The sequence below is a fragment of the Agelaius phoeniceus genome, chromosome 1, assembly GCF_051311805.1.
Source record: "Agelaius phoeniceus isolate bAgePho1 chromosome 1, bAgePho1.hap1, whole genome shotgun sequence".
Lineage (NCBI taxonomy): Eukaryota > Metazoa > Chordata > Aves > Passeriformes > Icteridae > Agelaius > Agelaius phoeniceus.
The window spans coordinates 68,761,481-68,780,721 of record NC_135265.1 but is presented as its reverse complement, the minus strand read 5'-3'; the positions used below and the strand labels follow the sequence as shown (position 1 = coordinate 68,780,721).

At 40.6% G+C, this 19,241-nt stretch overlaps 1 protein-coding gene across 1 annotated transcript in view; it reads right to left on the bottom strand.

Annotated features, from left to right (window-relative positions):
• Positions 1–19,241, bottom strand: part of F13A1 (coagulation factor XIII A chain) — a 59,442-nt gene that overhangs the window by 21,738 nt on the left and 18,463 nt on the right. Inside the window, 5 exon segments of the mRNA XM_077181063.1 lie at positions 363–501; positions 3,620–3,794; positions 6,287–6,394; positions 12,037–12,155; positions 18,915–19,166. Of these exon segments, the coding sequence (XP_077037178.1) occupies positions 363–501; positions 3,620–3,794; positions 6,287–6,394; positions 12,037–12,155; positions 18,915–19,166 (793 nt within the window).

Here is a 19,241-nt window from a genome sequence, read left to right as displayed (position 1 = left end):
GGGTGTTTTTCCACAGATATTGGGGTACCCCTTGGACCTTGGCTCCAGAAGAATGGAAGTGCCCATCCTACCTTCTTCCATTTTTAGAAAAACTGATCCCTAAGAAGCATAAGCCCATTCCAGCTCTCCAGGGTGCTTAAATGAGCTCTGTATGGGAACATTAACAGCAGGATTCCCCAGGGGTTGCCTGTTTACACTGCAAGTCTTCATATTAGTCAGCCTACCAACAATCTATTCATTCTGTTTCACATAAGCCAGCAGTGTTCTTCCATGCACAGAGAAATAAACACAATACAAACATTGCCATGTTTTTTACTACTTTGATCATTGACACATTAAAGGCATTTTCCAGGAGGACTCACCACACAGAATCTTTTGTAAGTCTGGTGTCCACTTTTCCTTCGTCATCCAGAAAGAAGTCCATCCGTAAATTGGCATTGTTATCATGGGCAGAAGAATAGTTGGTAATGAGTCTTGCAGGTATCCCCAAGCATCTCAGAACTGTGGCAAAAACAGAAGAGTGATGAGAAGGACAAATATGGAGACTGCGTTCATGGATGACAGGGTGAGAGGACTGAAATAGTAATTACCAGAACAAAATGGGAAAACTCAGTCAAATCAACCCAAATAATTCCTTCTATCTGATTTATATTGCACATGCTAAATATTTGATTTGGTCTCAAAATTATGAGCGTTAAAGACAAATATTGGTACAAGGGTTATAACTGAAGCATCTGATTACTAATAGTTTCAAAGCAGCTTTGCATAGTAACCACATGGTGGAATTTCAGGTCAAATCTGGGTGCAATGGGTCAGCTCTATGACCAAATGTGATACAAAAGAAAAGAAGTTTGAGCTTGCAAGAGATGCACAATATATGAGGTCTCTTAGCATCAGTAACTTGGGAGAATTATGAGACTATGGGAAAAAGAAAATTAATAGAAAGTATCTCCTTTTAAGGAGTTCTTATTTGGAGTTTTTCTGTTTGATGTCTGCTGTCAGACAGGATCTGGAGGACACAAAGAATAAAGTAGAAAATTACTGTTAACAATGGGGAAAAGCTGCATTATTTGCAACTGAAATGACAAGGTTTGAGAATCTGAATAAAATGCATTACATAATTCATATTGCTTGCCAAGTAACAGCATTTTACAGTCAATTGTCCCTTCTTTCATTAAGACCTTAAAAGAAGGATCAAAAAAAAAAGCCCCTAGCCCACACTCTCACACCATCACAAAATAGCACTGATGACCCTTCTTACCATTTGACAAGTGGTAAATTTAAGAGATGTGGAAAAACTCTGGAAATGCTACAGCTATGTCCACAATCTGAAACAGTACACCAATAGGCTTCTGTGTTTGTTGTGTAGTCTGGCAGATAAATAGGCATGGAGCACATCTCTGGGCTGTGCTCAGGGGAATGGGTCTGTGGGGTGACACATCATCTCAGCTACTCCAGATTACATCTTTGTCTCAGCCAGGAAAAGGTCCTGGCTTTCAATTTAGGGGCCAACATGGTTCTGCAAAAAACAGAGTGTGAGGGGTTTTTGGTGGTTGACAGGGTTTGTTTTGGTTTTTTTGGTTTTGGTGGGGTTTTTTGGTTTTGGTTTTTTGGGGTTTTTTTTGTTTGTTTGGTTGGTTTTTTGTTGTTGTTGTTGTTTTCGGGTTTTTAAAGATCTTTTTTGTTGGGTTTTTTTTCAGTTTTTTGGTTGTTTTTTTGGTGGTCGTGGTGGCAGTGGTTTTTGGTTTGGGGTGGATTTTTGGGGCGTTGTTTGTGGGTTTTTTTAAGGGAAAAGATTTTTATTGAAAATTCTATTTAAAAATAGTTCCAATGCTGCAGAGTTGAACAGCCCTGCTGCTACTGCTGGGTTTTGTATATTCATTACTGTCACTACTGTGACTCCCAATAAAGTGTAACACTGCACATTCATTTCAAGTTCCTGGATGAAAAATTACCTGGATGCATCCAATACCATATGTACCTATTGATTAAACTTAATTCAAGTGCCTTCCCAGGCTTCCAGCACATGAGCCATCAGGGCTCATTGGAAATAATTTGTCTGACAATTTCAAGATTAATGACCATTTTTTGGAATGTTTTAGCATTTTTAACAGATGAGTATCTGGAGTGTACAATATAGTGACCTTGGAAAGCTGGACTGGTCACAATGATAAAACATTGACAGATGAGAGAGACTCAAAACCACCTCAAAACAACCCTGAGAGCTGCACGTGATTGTTTGGACCTTCGCTGTCCCCTGTGCAGTGGTCAGCAGCTGGATGTGTCAGTGGCCATCATCAGATCACCCAATACTGGACAATATTTGCGTTTCATAATGCTCAACAAACTTTATACTTGCAGTGCAAAGTGCCAGGTCTCTGACTTGACTAACTTAGTCAGCAAACCAAGGCAAGTTTTGCCCCAGATAAATACGCCTCTCCCTTTAACACAGCAGGCTCCAGGCTCTGCTGCATCGCCCCAGTTTCACAGTGGCCTGCAGGCAAATTACTGCATAGTGGTGATTCAGGGGAAGTGTGGGGGGAAGGTGGGAGAACTGGTGTGTGCCGTCTGCCTGTGATCTAGGGAAATCCAGATAAGGCAATGGGCAGAGAAGACAAAGTGGCCCATGGAATCCACTGCAAGGAATTGCATCCATAAGAAACATTTGCATGAACTTTTTCAAACCCATTGTGTGAAGCTCAACATAACCAGGCAGTGTTCACTCACAGCCCAGAAAGCCAACAGCATCTTGGGCTGCATCTAAAGCAGTGTGGTCAGCAGGGAAAGGGAGGGGATTCTGTCCCTCTGCTCTGCTGAGACCCTACCCTGAGAGCTACCTCCAGCTCTGGGGTCCCCAGCATAGGAAGGACATGGACCTGTTGGAGCAACTCCATAGGAGGCCACAAAGTGTGTGCCTGTGCATTAGCAGATGATGTTGTTAGAAAGTGCTAGACAGTCAAAATAGGGGACTAATCCAAGGCTACTTTCCCCAGTGGTTTTTATGACGTGCAACATTCTGCTTACTGCAACACTAGAACTCTAGTTTGACCAAATGTGTTTAGACTTAACCTTGTAGTGCTAGACAATTCATAAACTAGGCCGTTGTTTATTTTCTCCATTCTTCTGGTTCATGAACTCTACATAAAATGTTAACAGTGCTCAGTTAACAGATGCAGGGACAGTGCAGCTCAATTTTCCTAGGACCAATACTCAGTAGGTAAGTAAAGATTTGGCCTTTCTGGAGCAGAAACATGTCCCATACTGAGTATTTATTCAATCTTTTAGGTCTAGACAACAAGCACTCTGTCTAAGAATTCATGACAGAAATGTGGACTGTGCTGAAGGACTCAACTTTCATACAACCTTACCCTCGTGAGTCACTGAGTACATTTCACTGAACCAATAAATAGTTGACAGATTTGTGTGGAAGAGCAGCTGACCTGAAGGACACACCAGAGGTTTATTTAAAGACCATCTATTTCAGCCATGTATTTTTAAGTACCTCTAGTATTTACTCCTGAACAACACAGTGCAAGGAAGTATTTTAGTTAGTTTTACCTAAAAACTCTGTTAAGCAGGAGCCACATAGCAGCTTGGAGCTTTTCTCACTGATACCTACATGTGTTGAAGACACCAGCAAAAACCCAGCACTGGCCATATCGGACAGGTTGCTTAGAACTGTAGTACTCCAAGAGAATGTCCACACTTCCCGTCCAGGCTGAAGGTGCAACACCATAATCGTACGAATTGTTCCAGGATCCAGCAATCACACCGTCATCATCCCTGGAGTTAATCTAAAATCAAAGGAAATGAGCATTAGAGATGTCAGAGCCTGAATAACAAAAAGCTCTTTAACTCAGCAAACCAAAATATGAGAAAGAGTGAATATAGCCAAGTTTAGGCTAGAAAGTAAGAGAGAAGTGTTTCATTATGAAGGTAGGGGCATAAGTAGGACAATCTTGTTAAGGGCCATGGATTCTCCATCACTGAACAATTCTGAATGAAGGTCAAACACTTAAAAATAAATCTGAAATTAAATCACCACACTGAGTATCCATGTTGCCAGTTAATAACTTTTATTAACATTAAACATGCTTATGGTTGTGTATTTTTAATAAACACAATCAGTTTTATACTGGTAGGCAAGTCTCAGAAATATTAAGCTGTATGCTTTCCATCATCTGTTTTTCTGTCCATATCAGCCCAGAGATTTTAATAAAATCACTCCTGATTTACAACAGATTGAGAGGAGAACCAGTCTACTGTTTTCAGAGTAGAAACTAATTTCTTTGGTCTGGCCCACATGAAAACAAGAAGGAATTTGCTGTGTAAGTTTTCCTCTGGTAAGATTATACAAAGCAAGGAATTTTGCTGACTAATGGCTATACTGATAGGCATTAACGAGCAATACATCTAGCTGCAATTTGAACCAAACCAGTTGAGGCTGTGCAAAAAGCTCATTCATGCTGTACCTTTTAATTATGCTAATGTGGAGCAGCTACACGCAAGCCAAATAAATCACAATTCTCATTTAAAAGCTTTTGGCTGCATTAACTACTCTTTTATAATTAGAAAATCGACTTCCTGTGAACTCTAGGACTGAACTGAGATAAGTATTCAGAGTCATAACCAATGGGTTAAGAGGTTGTGCCCATCTCACCAGTGTAGGAAACACGCCAAGAAAAGAATCACTTCAAGGACAGGACAACATGATGATCTTCACTCTCTGCTCTGACTGTAATGAGTGGAAGAAGAGAGGGACTCTACCTGCTCTGCTGTGCCAGAAAGCCTCAGAAGGATTCCAGCATGGGGGGAGCATATTTTCAGACAAGCTCAACTCTACCACATTTCAACTTGATCAAGAATGAGGTTAAGTAACACAGGTGGGATTTCAGCATCTCTTGCCCACTTATTACTCAGGTCCAGATTTCAATGACCAAACCCTCTACCCCGTTATGGCCCAATTCTGCAGATCAGCCCTAAAGTCTATTGAGTCCTGGATTTCCAATGGTGAACTCCTCCATTTCTCTAAAATGTTGAGTGGCTCAAAACCCAACTAATATCCAAGCCCTATTTGGATTCATAAACTTTGTTCAAATCTGTCCTGAGGACTTTCACAGTCCTTACATGAGGGACTTTTGCATCTTCTAGTTCAGGGATGAGGAAACCACATTTGATTCTTTCTTCTATCCAAAGGTCCAAAGCTGTATTTCTAATTTCTCGGGTGAAAGAACTAACTAAAATGCTAAAAGACAAAGAGAAGCAGAGGTGTTCTCAATACTTCTTGCTGAAGCTATTCTATTTAGCATGCAAGATTGAGAGGCTGGATATTCCACTTCAATGTCTTCTAAGACAAAGAGCTGCTTTTCTTAAAGCCTGGGCAAATTCTATAACAAATGGGTTAAAGGATCATCTATCTCCAGCAGCCACGTTTTGTGGACAGTCTATTTTAGTAGCTGGCTCAGGAGAACATCTAATTACTCCAGCTCAGTGACTAGAGTCTTATTCTGGGAAGCAGAAAGCACCAGTTCAGACCTCTAATAAGGCAAAAGAGAGGACTCAGCCTCTGACTTCCACAACCTGGATGAGTCTAGCATCTTGAATATTAGGGATGGGACTGTTCTTGCACCCATAGCATGATTCCTGGTGCCTGGCAACTGGAAAGAATGGAGGTCTGGATAGTCTCCTCAGTTATTTTAGGTACTTTCATTCTGACTGGGGTATGTTTTGTGGACCTCATGTTAAAGAGGACAGTTCCCACAGTGTTTCCCTCTGGGGCCAAAGCAGCCCACTTATATGACTGTTCTCAGCTGGATTAGGTCATTGGGGCTTGGATCAGACACAACAACAAACACCATTGCAGTGTTCTAAGACTCCATTGAGGTTAGTGCTGGAGTCCACATAAAGTCCCTCTGGTCCCCATCCAAAATTCCACCCATCATGCCACTTTATTATCCATAGCAGAAAAGGCTTTCTCAATTATATTAGCTACTGAAAAATGAGCACATTGTCACATAAGAATCACTTATGCCTGGAGTGAAATGTCTAAAAGTGGCTTTCCCACCAGTGAGGCACAATTCTCAGGAAAAGGCAATAAGCCAACAGCAGTTGCTTGAACCTTAGTGGAGAGAAATAAAATGTCAGACCCCAGAATGGACAATTGTCAGAATGGACAACTGATCTGTTGTGTGTTGTAGAGAGCATGTCAGGGCAAGAGGGCCGGTTAAATCAGCACAGTTTTGATTTATGGGTCCTTTCTGACACATATTAGGCATCCATTACCTACCACTGCTGAGGCAACACGGCAGATTTTGATTGGGTTTCCACGACCAGAGAGCTCCAGTTCTGCCTTGTCCATCAGGAACAGGCAAGCATCCAGAACGTTTTCTTCAAACTTGATAAAAGAAAATAAAAAGGGACACAGGGGAAAAATTGACTCACTTTTTATTCTGGAAAGAACAGGCAAAGCTATTTTTCCCTGTTGTTGTAATTGCTGTTCAGTTTCAAAATTAGCTGGTCACATCAAAGCTCTGTGTTTAACAATAGAAATTTTCTTCTGGAATAATCACCCATGTGTGGGAAAAAAAAATAAAAATGTGAGAGTCTGTGAGGGAAGAGAGTGTAATTTTCAATTCAATCTCAGTCCAGTTTCTAGAAGGTTGAAATGACAACATAGACTTTGTGACAGGACATGAAATTTTAAGTGCTAACAAGTATATAATAGGAGGGTATATAATAATAACTACAAGAAGCTTGTCTACTTGCAAAGGACTTTATGTCCTTCACAGATTCCAGACCTGCTAATTCCAGGGCTTCTCTGACACAGCCAGTGCATTGCTGAGAACTTGAACAATAAGTGGTTTGCCAGTGGTAATTTGAAGACACTTATATTTCAAAGTTATTTTTTAAATCTGTTTAAAATTGACAAACCAAAAGCTTATTATATAGATTAATCCTGGTCTAAAAAATTTAGACATCAAAAATACCAAGTGACCTAAAGCAGTCTTCTCCAAAAATAGAGTGAAAAGGTAGATTTTTTTCAATCTAGCATGAACAAGCACAAGAATGAATTGAGGGCAGAGGTGTCTAAATAGACCAGAAACCATTTGTCACAGAACTTGCCCTGCTATGTATTTCATTTTCCTCAGAAGAAACTGCATAACAAAGGAAAATACCTTTCTCCTCTGGAAAATGGCAGGAGACAGGAAATGCACAATAATAAAACAAATACCTTCTAGATACACAAACTTATATTAACATTCAAGGCTGTGACAGAAACTTCATGGCGTTAGGTTTTATGTTCTATGCTTTCATCCTGAAAGATATGATTCATGCTAATAGGATTTTTGCTCTCAAGCTGCTACTAGACCTGGATTGATTTCCTAACTCTCAACAGCCTGGTTTAGGGATCCTTGGCAGATAAGGCCATCCTGAATTTCACCTCCTGAAGAAAGTGAGAAAGACCCCAGATCAAATTGCTGCTTTGGCAGTCTGGGGAGAGGAGAATGAAGAGTGAGGTCAGAGAGCTGAAAAGGAAGCCCCAAAGAGTAAAGACTGCTGCTGATACAGCAGGGAAGATGGGAGGGATAGAAGTGACATCCTAGACACTGAGCTCTGGCATAAACCAAGAAAGGGGAAGCACGATCGTGTTTCACCATCTTCAGCCATTTCCTGGCCAATCGAAGTCCTTTGCTTCTGCCTTGAGGATACCACTGCCATATGGATCCTTTTCAGCAAGCATCCTCCAAGGCAGCACACCTCTCTTATCATCACCCACACTTGCACTGAATTACTTTCTCTGGAGCAGCTATTCACTAGTGATCACTTTACAGTCTGAGAAAAACCGAATTAATGGTGTTTGGGAATAGGGAAACAAGGATCAGTGTTTCTCAGATACCTACTACTAGTATTTTGTCATTACTGGGAAGCTGAATAATTGCACATCCCAGTACTCTCTACTGGGATGTGATGCAAATAATGTCAGGTCAATAACTGTGCTGTGGAGAACCTTTTTCCCAAGGAAAATCCTTGCAACAGAAAATGTAAACTCTGGGCCCTTGCAGCTGTCATTCCGGGCTCAAATTCACTTTTCTTCTAGTCTGGCCCAACAATCTTTTACCAGGATCAAAATCTGCTATCTGCACTTCAATTAATCAGGCCTGGGTTAGATCAGTAAGAGGTTTACCCTGCAAATTAAACTTTTCTTATCTACAGTTTATGAGACACTGTCAATCTTGCCAGTGTATACAGAAAGAATAAAGAGGAAATAAATAGCTATCATGGTTGTTGCCTTCCACCTTAGCATTTACAAAGTGACATGAATGCTAGTGAAATAGCTGGATCAACAGGGAAGAGAGGACAAGCTGCAAGGGCTTACACTTTGGAGTAGTGTAGGATGCAGAGTAGCCTTAATGCTAAGGCCAGTTTTGCCGTTCTTGACTATTAAGGAATTTTAAAAATAATTAATCAAACTAAATCAGTTTTCTGCCCTCATTCTTGGCAAGAAAATCCTACCTAGAGGGAAGTGGAATAGAAAAATAGCAGTTATAAGGCTTAACATCTCTGAAATATCAGAGGAGCCAGAGAAATAGTAGGCAGGGCAGCTAGAACAGTTGGGTGAACCTGATTCAGGCACAGTCCCTGTCTGTTCCATTGAAGCTGAAATGAAAATAAACCTTTTTCAGGAGGAAGGAACTGTGGTATAACCACCTGGGAAAAAATGCAGGTGGAAAATAAGGCATGAGAAAGCACCCAGGTGAAGTGCACAGAGACATGCCTTGTGTTACAGAGCAGCACATGTAGCTGTCCTGGGCATCCACCTGCATGCTAAACTGTTTCCAATAGATGACCTTCCATTTAAACCAAAGGAAAGAGGCTGTATCACTTTTTGCACTGGTTGACTTGAGGCTGTGTTTCTCACAGTCAGTTGCAGGCTGAGATGTGATCTCATGTTGCCTGTGGTCTGACCTGACCAATTGCATGTGCTGTAGAATTACATGGGCACAGTTTTTTGGGTTTCCAGGCTCAAGCAGATCAATGTGTGGACTTGAGAGAAGCCATGATGGCAACGGAACTCTATGTTCACTTGTTTTCATTTCTTCTTCTCACAAAACCAAAGTCAACATTAAATGATAGATATAGCATCCAACTTCTGACATTTTTCAGCTAGAGAATTCCTATGTGCCTAGATTTCTTCCAAAGCGAAATTTCCCCTGGATCCTCCATGGAATTTTCTGAGTGACTGCCTTTTGCACTTTCTTAGGAGGGATCACAGTCATGTTACAAGGAACACCTCCATCCTCATTCATTGCAGCCATGTTTCAACTGTTCTGGGTTTTTCTCTTCCTCTGTCCACATTTCTTGCCTTTTTTTCTCTCGTGCTGATGCTTCTCATTACAGACAACAGATTTGAAAACCATCTCCAACCAGTTTTGAACTCTATGCTCCTTTTAAATTCACAACATGGATTAAAGCTTCCAGCTGTCACTGTCCTAAGTAACTTTTTAGCTTAAGAACATTACCATGCACTAGTCTATCTGCATTTTTGTATATGAACATGTACCTTTCACCTCTTTGACTCTGTGTGGCCTTGTGCTTTTTACTTACATGTGGTAAAGGGCTATATATCATAAATATAAAAAGCATAATTGTATGATATATCATAATATAGGCCTTTCTGCTAGTGCTTTTACTCACAGAAATGATGCTGTTTTTAACATCTAGGATTGCCAAAAATGTGTCTTTAATGGTTGGAAATGGACAGGGTAAGATCAGGAGCACACTCTCCTCCCTTTCACTGAAAGCAAGGGAACCAGAAGAATATTTTTCTGTTCCTTTGAAGATTGGCATGTCTGTTAAACCCCTACAAAATAATTAATTCCATTAAAGCTCTTAGCTTGGGCCTGTTGAGATGCATCTGCCACACTCAGCTTTCACATGGGCAACCAATAGCAAAAGATGCACCACAGCACGGGGTGAAAATCAGGTCCTCTGATTTCAACCAACACAGGAATTTCCATTTCCAAAGTACATGACTAAGGACTGTGGAATGGCCCTAAGCTCCCAGGCAGAACTACCTCCTAGCAAAACCAAATAAATAATGCAGTTTCTCGAGGAAGGCTGGTATTTGTGTCAGGAAGATGCCAGAATCCCAGAACATAAACACCTCAGACCAAGCCACCATAGGCCATAAATTTAGCATCTTAGGACATAAATCCAGTATCTGGTTTAAGCAGCATCTTCCACCTCCAGCTGCTTATTCCCCTCTCTCCCTTCCCCTTACATCTGTCATGGAGTGAATCCCAAATCTAGGAACAGAGAAAACCCAAGAAATTACACAGGGAAAAAAAAATTAAAAAAATCAAGGAGATGCTTATTCAGCTAGATCAGCTCTCCAGTCTGAGTCACTGCATGGCTGCACAAGTGCTTGCAGGGGGAAAGAAGGGCCAGGAGGGGGCATTTTTGGTCAGCTTACATGCAAGCCCAGCTTTGGCCTCAGGAGCTGGTTCCACATCTCTTATATCAGAGGCACCAGCAGTTTATGGAATTTCTTCACTGCTCCTTATTTATGGGTTGTTTTTGTCTCAGTCAGGAAACCAGTCAGACCCTGCAAACAACGGCACTGACACAACCAAAGGAATGGTGCAGAGACAGGAACTCCCTAATGCAGTGCTGCCACAGGGAAAAAAAGATGAAATTGTACCCTTAAATTAGGAAAAAAGAGAGATGTGAGTTCAAAGAGCTCTCCAGGGCAAGCACACTGGCAATCCATCCTGCTCAAGCTTTGAGGTGGTATTTAGCTGAGGGAGAGAAAGCAAATTGTAAGGACCCTTCTGCAAGGCTGTGCTAGGGAGATACTACAAAAACTGAATGGTTCCATCACCACAGTAGTAAGGAAATACCTTCTTAATTGTGCTGTTGTAAAAATCAACAGATGAGATGAGACAAATTCACCATGTCCAATATCTGTCTATTGGAGCCCCTCTGAGTGACAGCTAGGGTTATAGCTTTGCTACAATTTCAGTTGTGCTTGGCAATGCCTTTTTCCCCATTCTAACACAATAAATTAATTCTTCCATCCCATGGGGATTTTTAGGCTGGGTAGCTCTTACGAGAAATTTGAGGTAAAATAGGCAAGTAAAAAGTCTGAAACAAGGGGTAGTGGTTTTAAACTAAAAGAGGGTTGGTTTTGATTACATATAAAGGAGAAGTTTTTTTCAATGATGGTGGTAAATTTCTGGAACAGCCTACCCAGAGAAGCTGTGGGTGGTCCATCCCTGGAAGTGTTCCAGGCCAGGCTGAACAGGAATCTGAGCACCTGGTCTAATGGAAGGTGTTCGTGTCCATGGTGGGGTGGTGGAAACAGATGATCTTTAAAAATCCCTTCCAACTCAAATTATTCTATGATTCTGTGTTATTGAAGGCCCACCAATACCCCACTCCAGCCTGGTGAAGGGTGTCTTCCCCAGACTGCAAGAGACCACTGGAGACTGATGATATCAAGCCCAGGCAGAAAAGGGAGAGAGAATTTAAAACTTTGGAATTAAATACTACTTTGTCATGGGAACCTTGTGACTATCTGATCCCCAAGAAGAACAGAATTATTTCCACCAAGTTGCTAAAGCTAAAAAGAAAAGTCAAAAAGCAATACAACCTGTTGTCAAAAAATGAAAAAAAGCCAAAAAAACAACTCTACCTTTCATAAATTGATTTGATCCTGAAGCAGCAATAATGCAGCAGCAGAAATACCTCTGCCCTGTGGAAACCTCAGCTAATGATTATAACTTCCAACAGGCAGCTTCTTAGTATCTGAAATATGCCCCTGAAACAAGGTCTTTAAATATCAGCTATTATAGTATTGCTTTTCTGGATTAGGCATATACCCACTTCATGCAATTTTAAAATGATACCCCTTATCTTTCTGAAGGAGAAACCAATAATGCATTCCAGAGCCCACAGTCTCAGCCACAGTCTGGTGTCAATTAAAATCATTTGCTGTCCTACTGGGAGCATCCAGAGGAGATCTAAACAGCTCACCTGCCCATAACTCCAGCTTCTTGATTTTACATCTTCAACGTTTCCATGGAATACAATACCAACATCATTCAGGACATATTCTTCTCTTTCTTTCTCATCATCCAGGTACACAGCATCCACTGCATTAGTTTACCAAAAAAAATATTAGTACAAGTGCCTAATTTTCACATAGGACAGATAAAACATCTTAGCATATAATACATTAATCTTTGGTGAAAAGTACCCCTCTTGCATCAAACAAAACATTACTTGCTTCAACAGAGTACAAGGGTTAGGAGGTTGCCATCCTAGTTAGGAATATGATATACAAACTAAAAACATGCAAGATGGAAAAGTGCTGGCTGACAACTCCTGCCAGTTTTCTCAGGGCTCTGTAAAGTATGATTAAAATGTCACATCTCATCAAGAATTTTATGATTAGTGTGTGCAACTAATTTAAAAGTTGGAGCACCATGATGCAATTCTACATCTATACAAACAGATCAAAGAACAATTTCAAACCTACTACTGTTAATGGAAAACAGCTCAGGTCAAGAGATCTAAAGAAAAATCTGTAGTAGTGCATTAAAAAAATGGAATACAGTTTTTATAACTTATTGAGAGAAAGGTTTGATTGCCTTTTCTGTGCATTAGTTATTGACTGGAGTATCCCTTCCCCACATAGCTTGACTGACCAGGTAATACGAGGAGAAATTCATATTCACAAGTGTCTAAGTGAGAACTAGAAGTAATTGCATGAAGACTTTATCAAAACATATACAAAAGGTACATTCTAGACTGAACTTATATCAAAAATTAAGAGCATATGCATACGCACTTGTCTTGCAAATATGATTTACATATGTAAATAACTCATTATTAACGTTCATAAGGAACCCTGAATGACAAGAAACCATTCAGACATTCACAGGTAAGTATGAAGCAGGCTGTGATGCTGAGATTCTAGAATACTTGAAAATTTCTTTCCTGTGCCAATGCTTGTATTTTGAGACTAAAATATACACGTTAACATTTAATAGCATGGAAATTAATTAATTTGAGGTAATCAGTACTGTGGTTCCAGACAGCAAATTGAAGGAAATTTCCAACAGTTTGATATGAGCAAGTACAAAACTACACTCACTACTGTCATAGTAGATTTCTTCAGCACCCCATTACAAATTACTAGAGGATCATTTGACTTTTAAAAGCCTACTGATTTGTTCTGTTTTGTTGAAATGCAAATCAGATTTGCACTTTCATGTAAACCTCATCCTCAAAAGCTTCTTCATTTCTCCATGAATCTGCAATTTGGCCAAAAATAAGCTAAAACCTGAGCCCACAAAACAACAACAACAACAACAAAAATTTTTAAAAAATTGTAAAAATTAATTAAAAATAAATAAAATAAAATAAATTAAAAATAAAATTAAAACAAAAACTAAAAATACATTTAAAAAATAAAAAAATAATTAAAAATATTAAGAAATTTTAAAATTTAAAAATAAAATAAAATAAATTAAAATTAAAATTTTTTACAAATTGTAAAATAATTCTAAAAATTTAAAAATTGTAAAATAAAAATAATTACAAATATTTTTAAAAATTAAAAATATTACAAAATTTTAAAAAATAAAATTATTTAAAAAATAAAAAAATTAAAATTAAGAAACTTAAAAAAATTAAAAAAAAAAAAAGATGCTAGAGAAGCAGGGGTTAAATACAAGGAGACTGTATTGCATTTGAGGAGATCAGTGCTTGCTGTTATGCTTTATGGCAGTTGCTGTCCAGGCCCTGATGACTAAGTACAACTTGGAGCAAGCAGAGGAACAGCAGGTTCCACGGAGTTTTATCTAAGGTAGACAGGTCTGAGACCCGCTCTTGTTATTTGGCAGGGTGGTATTCACTGCCTTCTAAAGGCAGGGCCATTAAGAAGTTTGTAAGCTTTTCACTACCCATGACCTAAGGCAGTGAAAAGCTGCAGCTGTGTACAAAGTGGATGATCATGGGTTTGCTATATTCAGAGGCTATGAGGTGAAAGAGAGTGCTCAAACTTGAGAGTGAATGAAAAGGCTGCAGCCATTTCTGCAAGCAGGGACTCTCATACACTTATGAAACTGCATATTACGTGATTTTTTTGTGGTCCAACAAGTTCTGTATAACATCCCACTAAAAATATGGCAGGTGTTATAGATCATATAGGCTCTGTTTCATTAGGCTGGATTTGCCTGATTTGCTCATTGAACGATTATCTGCATTCTCTCACTGAGCACTGGATTTTATTAAAGTCTGTTTATACAAATAGTACATAGAGTTCATTTAAAGAAGGAGAATTCACACCTTCTTCTGTGCAGTTACACATTCAGTGAAGTGTGTGCATATGCCTTCTTGACAGCTGTTGTTTTCTTTTGGGGATTAAAAATACCAACATTGATCTTGCTGGTATCAACTGAGATGCTTATGCTATTTTGAGACTGCATGATCTTTGCTAAATCAGATGAAAATTGATTAACTTCTCTGTCGATTATTTTAAATATTTGTGTTTTTGATAAGGTAAAAAGGTCTTTTGTGTTTTATGGGGAAGCCAGCTGCTTTGATTTTTGACAGCTTTCACTACCCTTGAGACTGTTTAGAAAAAAAATATGAGGCATTTGTGACTACTTTGATGCTAAGCATGCTCTACATAGTGCAACTCCTAATTATTTTGTGCAAGTAGAGGCTCACATCTGACAAACAGAAGAATTCCACAGAAATGTGCTGGGTTTGTTTGTTCTTTTTCTCTAGCAGTTCAGAGGTTTTTTTACTCACTTCTTTTATCCTGGGAATTTACTGAGACACCAGCAATGCTACAAAGAAGCAAATTAGCTTCCATGCTACTCTGTTTGAAGTTGGGGAAGGTGAAAATACACTTCACGTGAAGACAGCACTGCAGGTGAGGAATCCCTTGCTAAAGACATGAGGAGTGCAGAGTAACCCTTTATATTTGGGAAAGGGAATGAGTTTTACCCAGCATGGAGGGACTCTAACCCCAGCACAGCCACCCTGTGGTGCTGGAAAAGCCATTTCTTTATGCAGACAGTGACAGCTGAGCACAGCAGCACCAGCAGACAGGTGGAAGTGGAAGCACCAGGCTTGCCCTGAGCTCCCAGCCTCCCTTCAATGTGCTCCTGAGGGAATCCAGGAATGTGAGGCTGGGCCTCAACTGGAACCCACAGGGCTCATGTTGGGAAGAGGACAGTGCTGTGACAAACTCCAAGCTGCAAGAGGTAAATGCAGTTATCTACAAAAAACACTCTACCCAGGATCAAGGTCAGTATGTTGCCTTGAATAGTTCTAGTACTTGCCTACATTAATGTAGCAGAAGGATGAAGTTCTGTGTGAATTTTGCCCATGTGGAATCTATGGCACAAGCAATCAAATTTAAGATTTACCTATAAAAGTAATAAAATTATTAAAAGTAATAAAAGTTATTGGGTCAGATTTAGATGACTGGTAACATGTGAGATGAGTCCAGAGTCTCCTCAAACTGTATCAGAACATTTAAGCAGAAGAAATATGCCGCTGACCCAATAAAGCTGCAACATATTAAATGGTTTAAATGTAATCCACTTGCATGAGGCTTGGGTAAGTGAAATGCACACCTCAGCCCACAGGGTCTGCAACTTACTCAGCTACACTATGCACCTGCACCTGTGAGAGAGGCACAGAAGTCAGCACAAGGTCTTTTCCTGATAAGCACTTAATGTTCCCCAGCAGAAAGTTGCAGGGACTCAGCACCTGCTTGGAAAGAGCTCACAGCTCCTTGTAAAGCACTCACAGTATCCAGATCAAAGGAGTTCTTCTCTGCTTTCATGTAGTCTGATATTGCCAAGAGTTTAGTTAAATTCCAAGAAGTTATCCTTAACTACTTGCCATTTGTATCTTCTGTTCCAGAACTGAAGAGAGCTCTGCATGCTTAAAAGCACATCTGTTTTATCCAGCTATGTCATCTGGTTGTAGAAAGGATACTGCCTCTCCTCACAGACTTTACCTTGCTTATTAAGTAATTAAAACTTCACCTGAGTAACTGAAATTTCAATCTACAAGTTAGGTGAATTCCCAGATGTTTGGGGCTGGTGTATATAATTTTGGAGAATCTGGCCCTGTGTCTTTACAGCATTCTTTGTTATCAGCCTTAAATATAGCTAAAGGGATTGAAATACATAAAAGCATATGATGATTCTGGAAGCAAAGTACTCTGTAGCTTGACTGGTAAAGTATTCAAACTTCTTCTGAAGCAGCAGGACAAAAAAACCAAGCCTGCCTGGGACAATATGTCAAAACTGAACTATAGTGACAAAAGGAGTAATAAGAAAGGGCACAAATGCCTCTGTCTAAAAGAAAAGCTCATACTGACATATTGATGCTCCTCCGAGATGATGAGTCGGAAAGCTGCACCAGGCTCTAGAGCCAACACTCTGCTCCCTGCTACAACAATCCCCATGCATTCCTGGCATCACTCTTCTCTCTTTTTAATGAGGCTTTTCACTCAGACTTTTCTGCTTAGCTATTAAACCAGCAAACAAGCCTAGAAAATTTTCAAACTATTGTTTTCTCTGCACTTTAACTGCCTCAGTTTTTCTACCCTTTTGTCATTCCACAGAAAAATCTTTTCCAGACAGGGGATAAAGCATGTGGAAACAGTCCTTGATTTTCTAACAAAAGGAGAGGAGGGAAAGACAGATATAGGAGCCAATTAGCCCAAACTACCTAGGAGTAAAAGAGGAACAAGAAATGAGGATATATACAAATCCAAATGAAACAAGCAGGAAATGAAAACCACAGTAGTCAGCAAGGGACAGGACTTGAAGCCATTGAGACACACCTGAAAATGTAAGCTGCAGAGGGAAATGGGGTCCCCAAGTTGCCTGCCCTGGATGTAGGGTCACACAACATGTCTTTGCTGCTCAGAAAATCTTTTTTGCTTTCCTAAGGTAGACTTTTTCCATCAGCCTTGCCACTACCTGTCACTGGTGGCAACTGCTGCATGTCTTGCTCCCTGTGGGTTTACTCCCATGTTGTGGTTTTTAATCTTGCTGGCTTTTGGACTCATTCAGCTCAGGTGTGAGGGAGGGTGGGCACAGGAGAGCAAAGCATCTGTATACCATGAATATTGGTGGATCAGTCTGCACATAAAGTTACTGGGCAAGGAGGTACGAAGTAGGGATTGATTTTCCCTTTTTTCCTCTGACTAACAACTCACATCAGCCTGTGTGGTCCCAGTCACACCACAGTAGGGTAGGCAACCCCCCCACATCACCTCTTGCCTCCACATTAGGACTACATGCAGTCCCGGCTGGTTGTCTGCTAATCACAAGGCAAACTGAGGCAATTTAAAAAGATTTTCTCTTGGGTTTATACCTTTCCAAAGATGTGCTGAGCCACCGCAGCATCACTGTGCTGGCTGTTAGAACACCCAGGACTAAAACCAAGTAATGCTCTAACTTTAGGTAGAGCTTTCTACCTTCCCTGACTGAAGCTGTGAGTCTGATGATGCCAAAACAAACCTTGAGAAGTTTTGTCTGCTCACAGTGGATCATAGCTTTGGCAATGTTTCCTCTCTTTCTGTTGCCCACCCTCCAGAACAAACTGTTAGCACACTGCTCTGAGGTACCTCACACTGCTTTCAGAAGTATCTCACAGTGTGGCAGGGCCTTCAGCCCTGCCCTTCCCTCCTATTCCCACTTAACTAACTCCTCTTTATTCAGCATTAATCTATATCTTCTTAAATAATGCATAAGCTAATCATTGCTTATATTCCCTTGGACTAGGGGCAAGTAATGAACCCAGCACAAATCATTCCATGTACTGACAGCAGTGCAGCTGAATAATGGGCTCTACTAATAATGCTAAACTTACTTGTCACTTGGTAGGAGGGCCCTTCTTTGGTACAGGATTATTTGATGCAAATACTGTGGTAAAAAAATGGAAAGATGAAGGAAAGGTAGCAGGAGAATATTGAAGCTAGCTGGTGACCTAAATATACTGCAATACATGTGATTTGGAGCCTTGCATGTGTTGGAATCTAAGACAGTGCTACACCCTGTCAGAAGGCTGAGCCGCTGATCCTCCTTGCCCTCTCCTGAAAGCCAGACACAGAGTTCAATGGGTAAAGTACAACCCTGACAGCATAAAGCCTGATTTCTTCCAAGGATCCTGAGAGATAAAAAAAAAATGTTCTTCAACCCACTGTATTATTAAAAAAAGGCTCATTTGCAAAATGTTTTGTTCCTCAGAGAGAGCACCGTTGCTAATTAGTCACCACTAAAAGGGAAGTTATAAGGGCAAATGTCATGTAGGAGCAGGAAGGCACCATCAGTGAACCCACAGCAAGCTGACTCCACCCAGCCTGTGCAGGAACAGCAGCTCCCATTGAATTCCTGCAATATTTTGACTTCAGGTGTTCAATTCCCAAATGTGGCAATTAGCAATGTAAGACAACAGAGTATGTGAGGCCACCACATCCTGCTCCACACCAAATCCTGGAAAAAAATATGCTTATATTGACTTGTTTAAGGCACACACAGGCACACTGGAGACTCTCAGTGTTGCCTATTCAAGTCAGAGTAAAGCCTCAGAGTGTGTTTACTATGAGAAACGGAGCAAACACAGTCTTGGCCTCATAAAACTGCAGAATTTAGACAAAATGAAGTCATTGGTTTCCAGCATGGAACCCTGCTCACACAGCGCTATTCCCCAGCCTGAAAGACTTGACTTTTGGCGGAGTTCCTGTAAATTTTCTAGACCCAAACTGACATGTCTCCAACCTCCTTGGTACCACGCCCCCATTCTTGGACCAACCCACCTAAAACCTGATGAGCCCAGCAGCACAAAGTGCAAGCCTTTGAGCAGGTACTTACGCTGGCACCAGGGATTGAACAAGATGTAGGTGTCGGTCGCTGAATTCCTGCGTGTCCGAAGGATGCCATAGGGAGTCAAGACAGCAACATACAAGCGAAACTTGCCGATGATGCAGGTGGCAGAGGACATGATGGACAGTCGAATGGAGTTGTTTTCCCTGTGGATAACCTTCGCTCCCCACTGACCAGGTTTTAGTGCACTGCCTACTGGGATTGGAATGTAGGTGCCCTTGTTTTGCTGTGGGTAGCGACCTGGAGTGAGAAGTGAAGACAGTTTTTTAATTTTCTAGCAGTCCTCTGTCCTTTTGTTTTATTTTCAATGGAGGT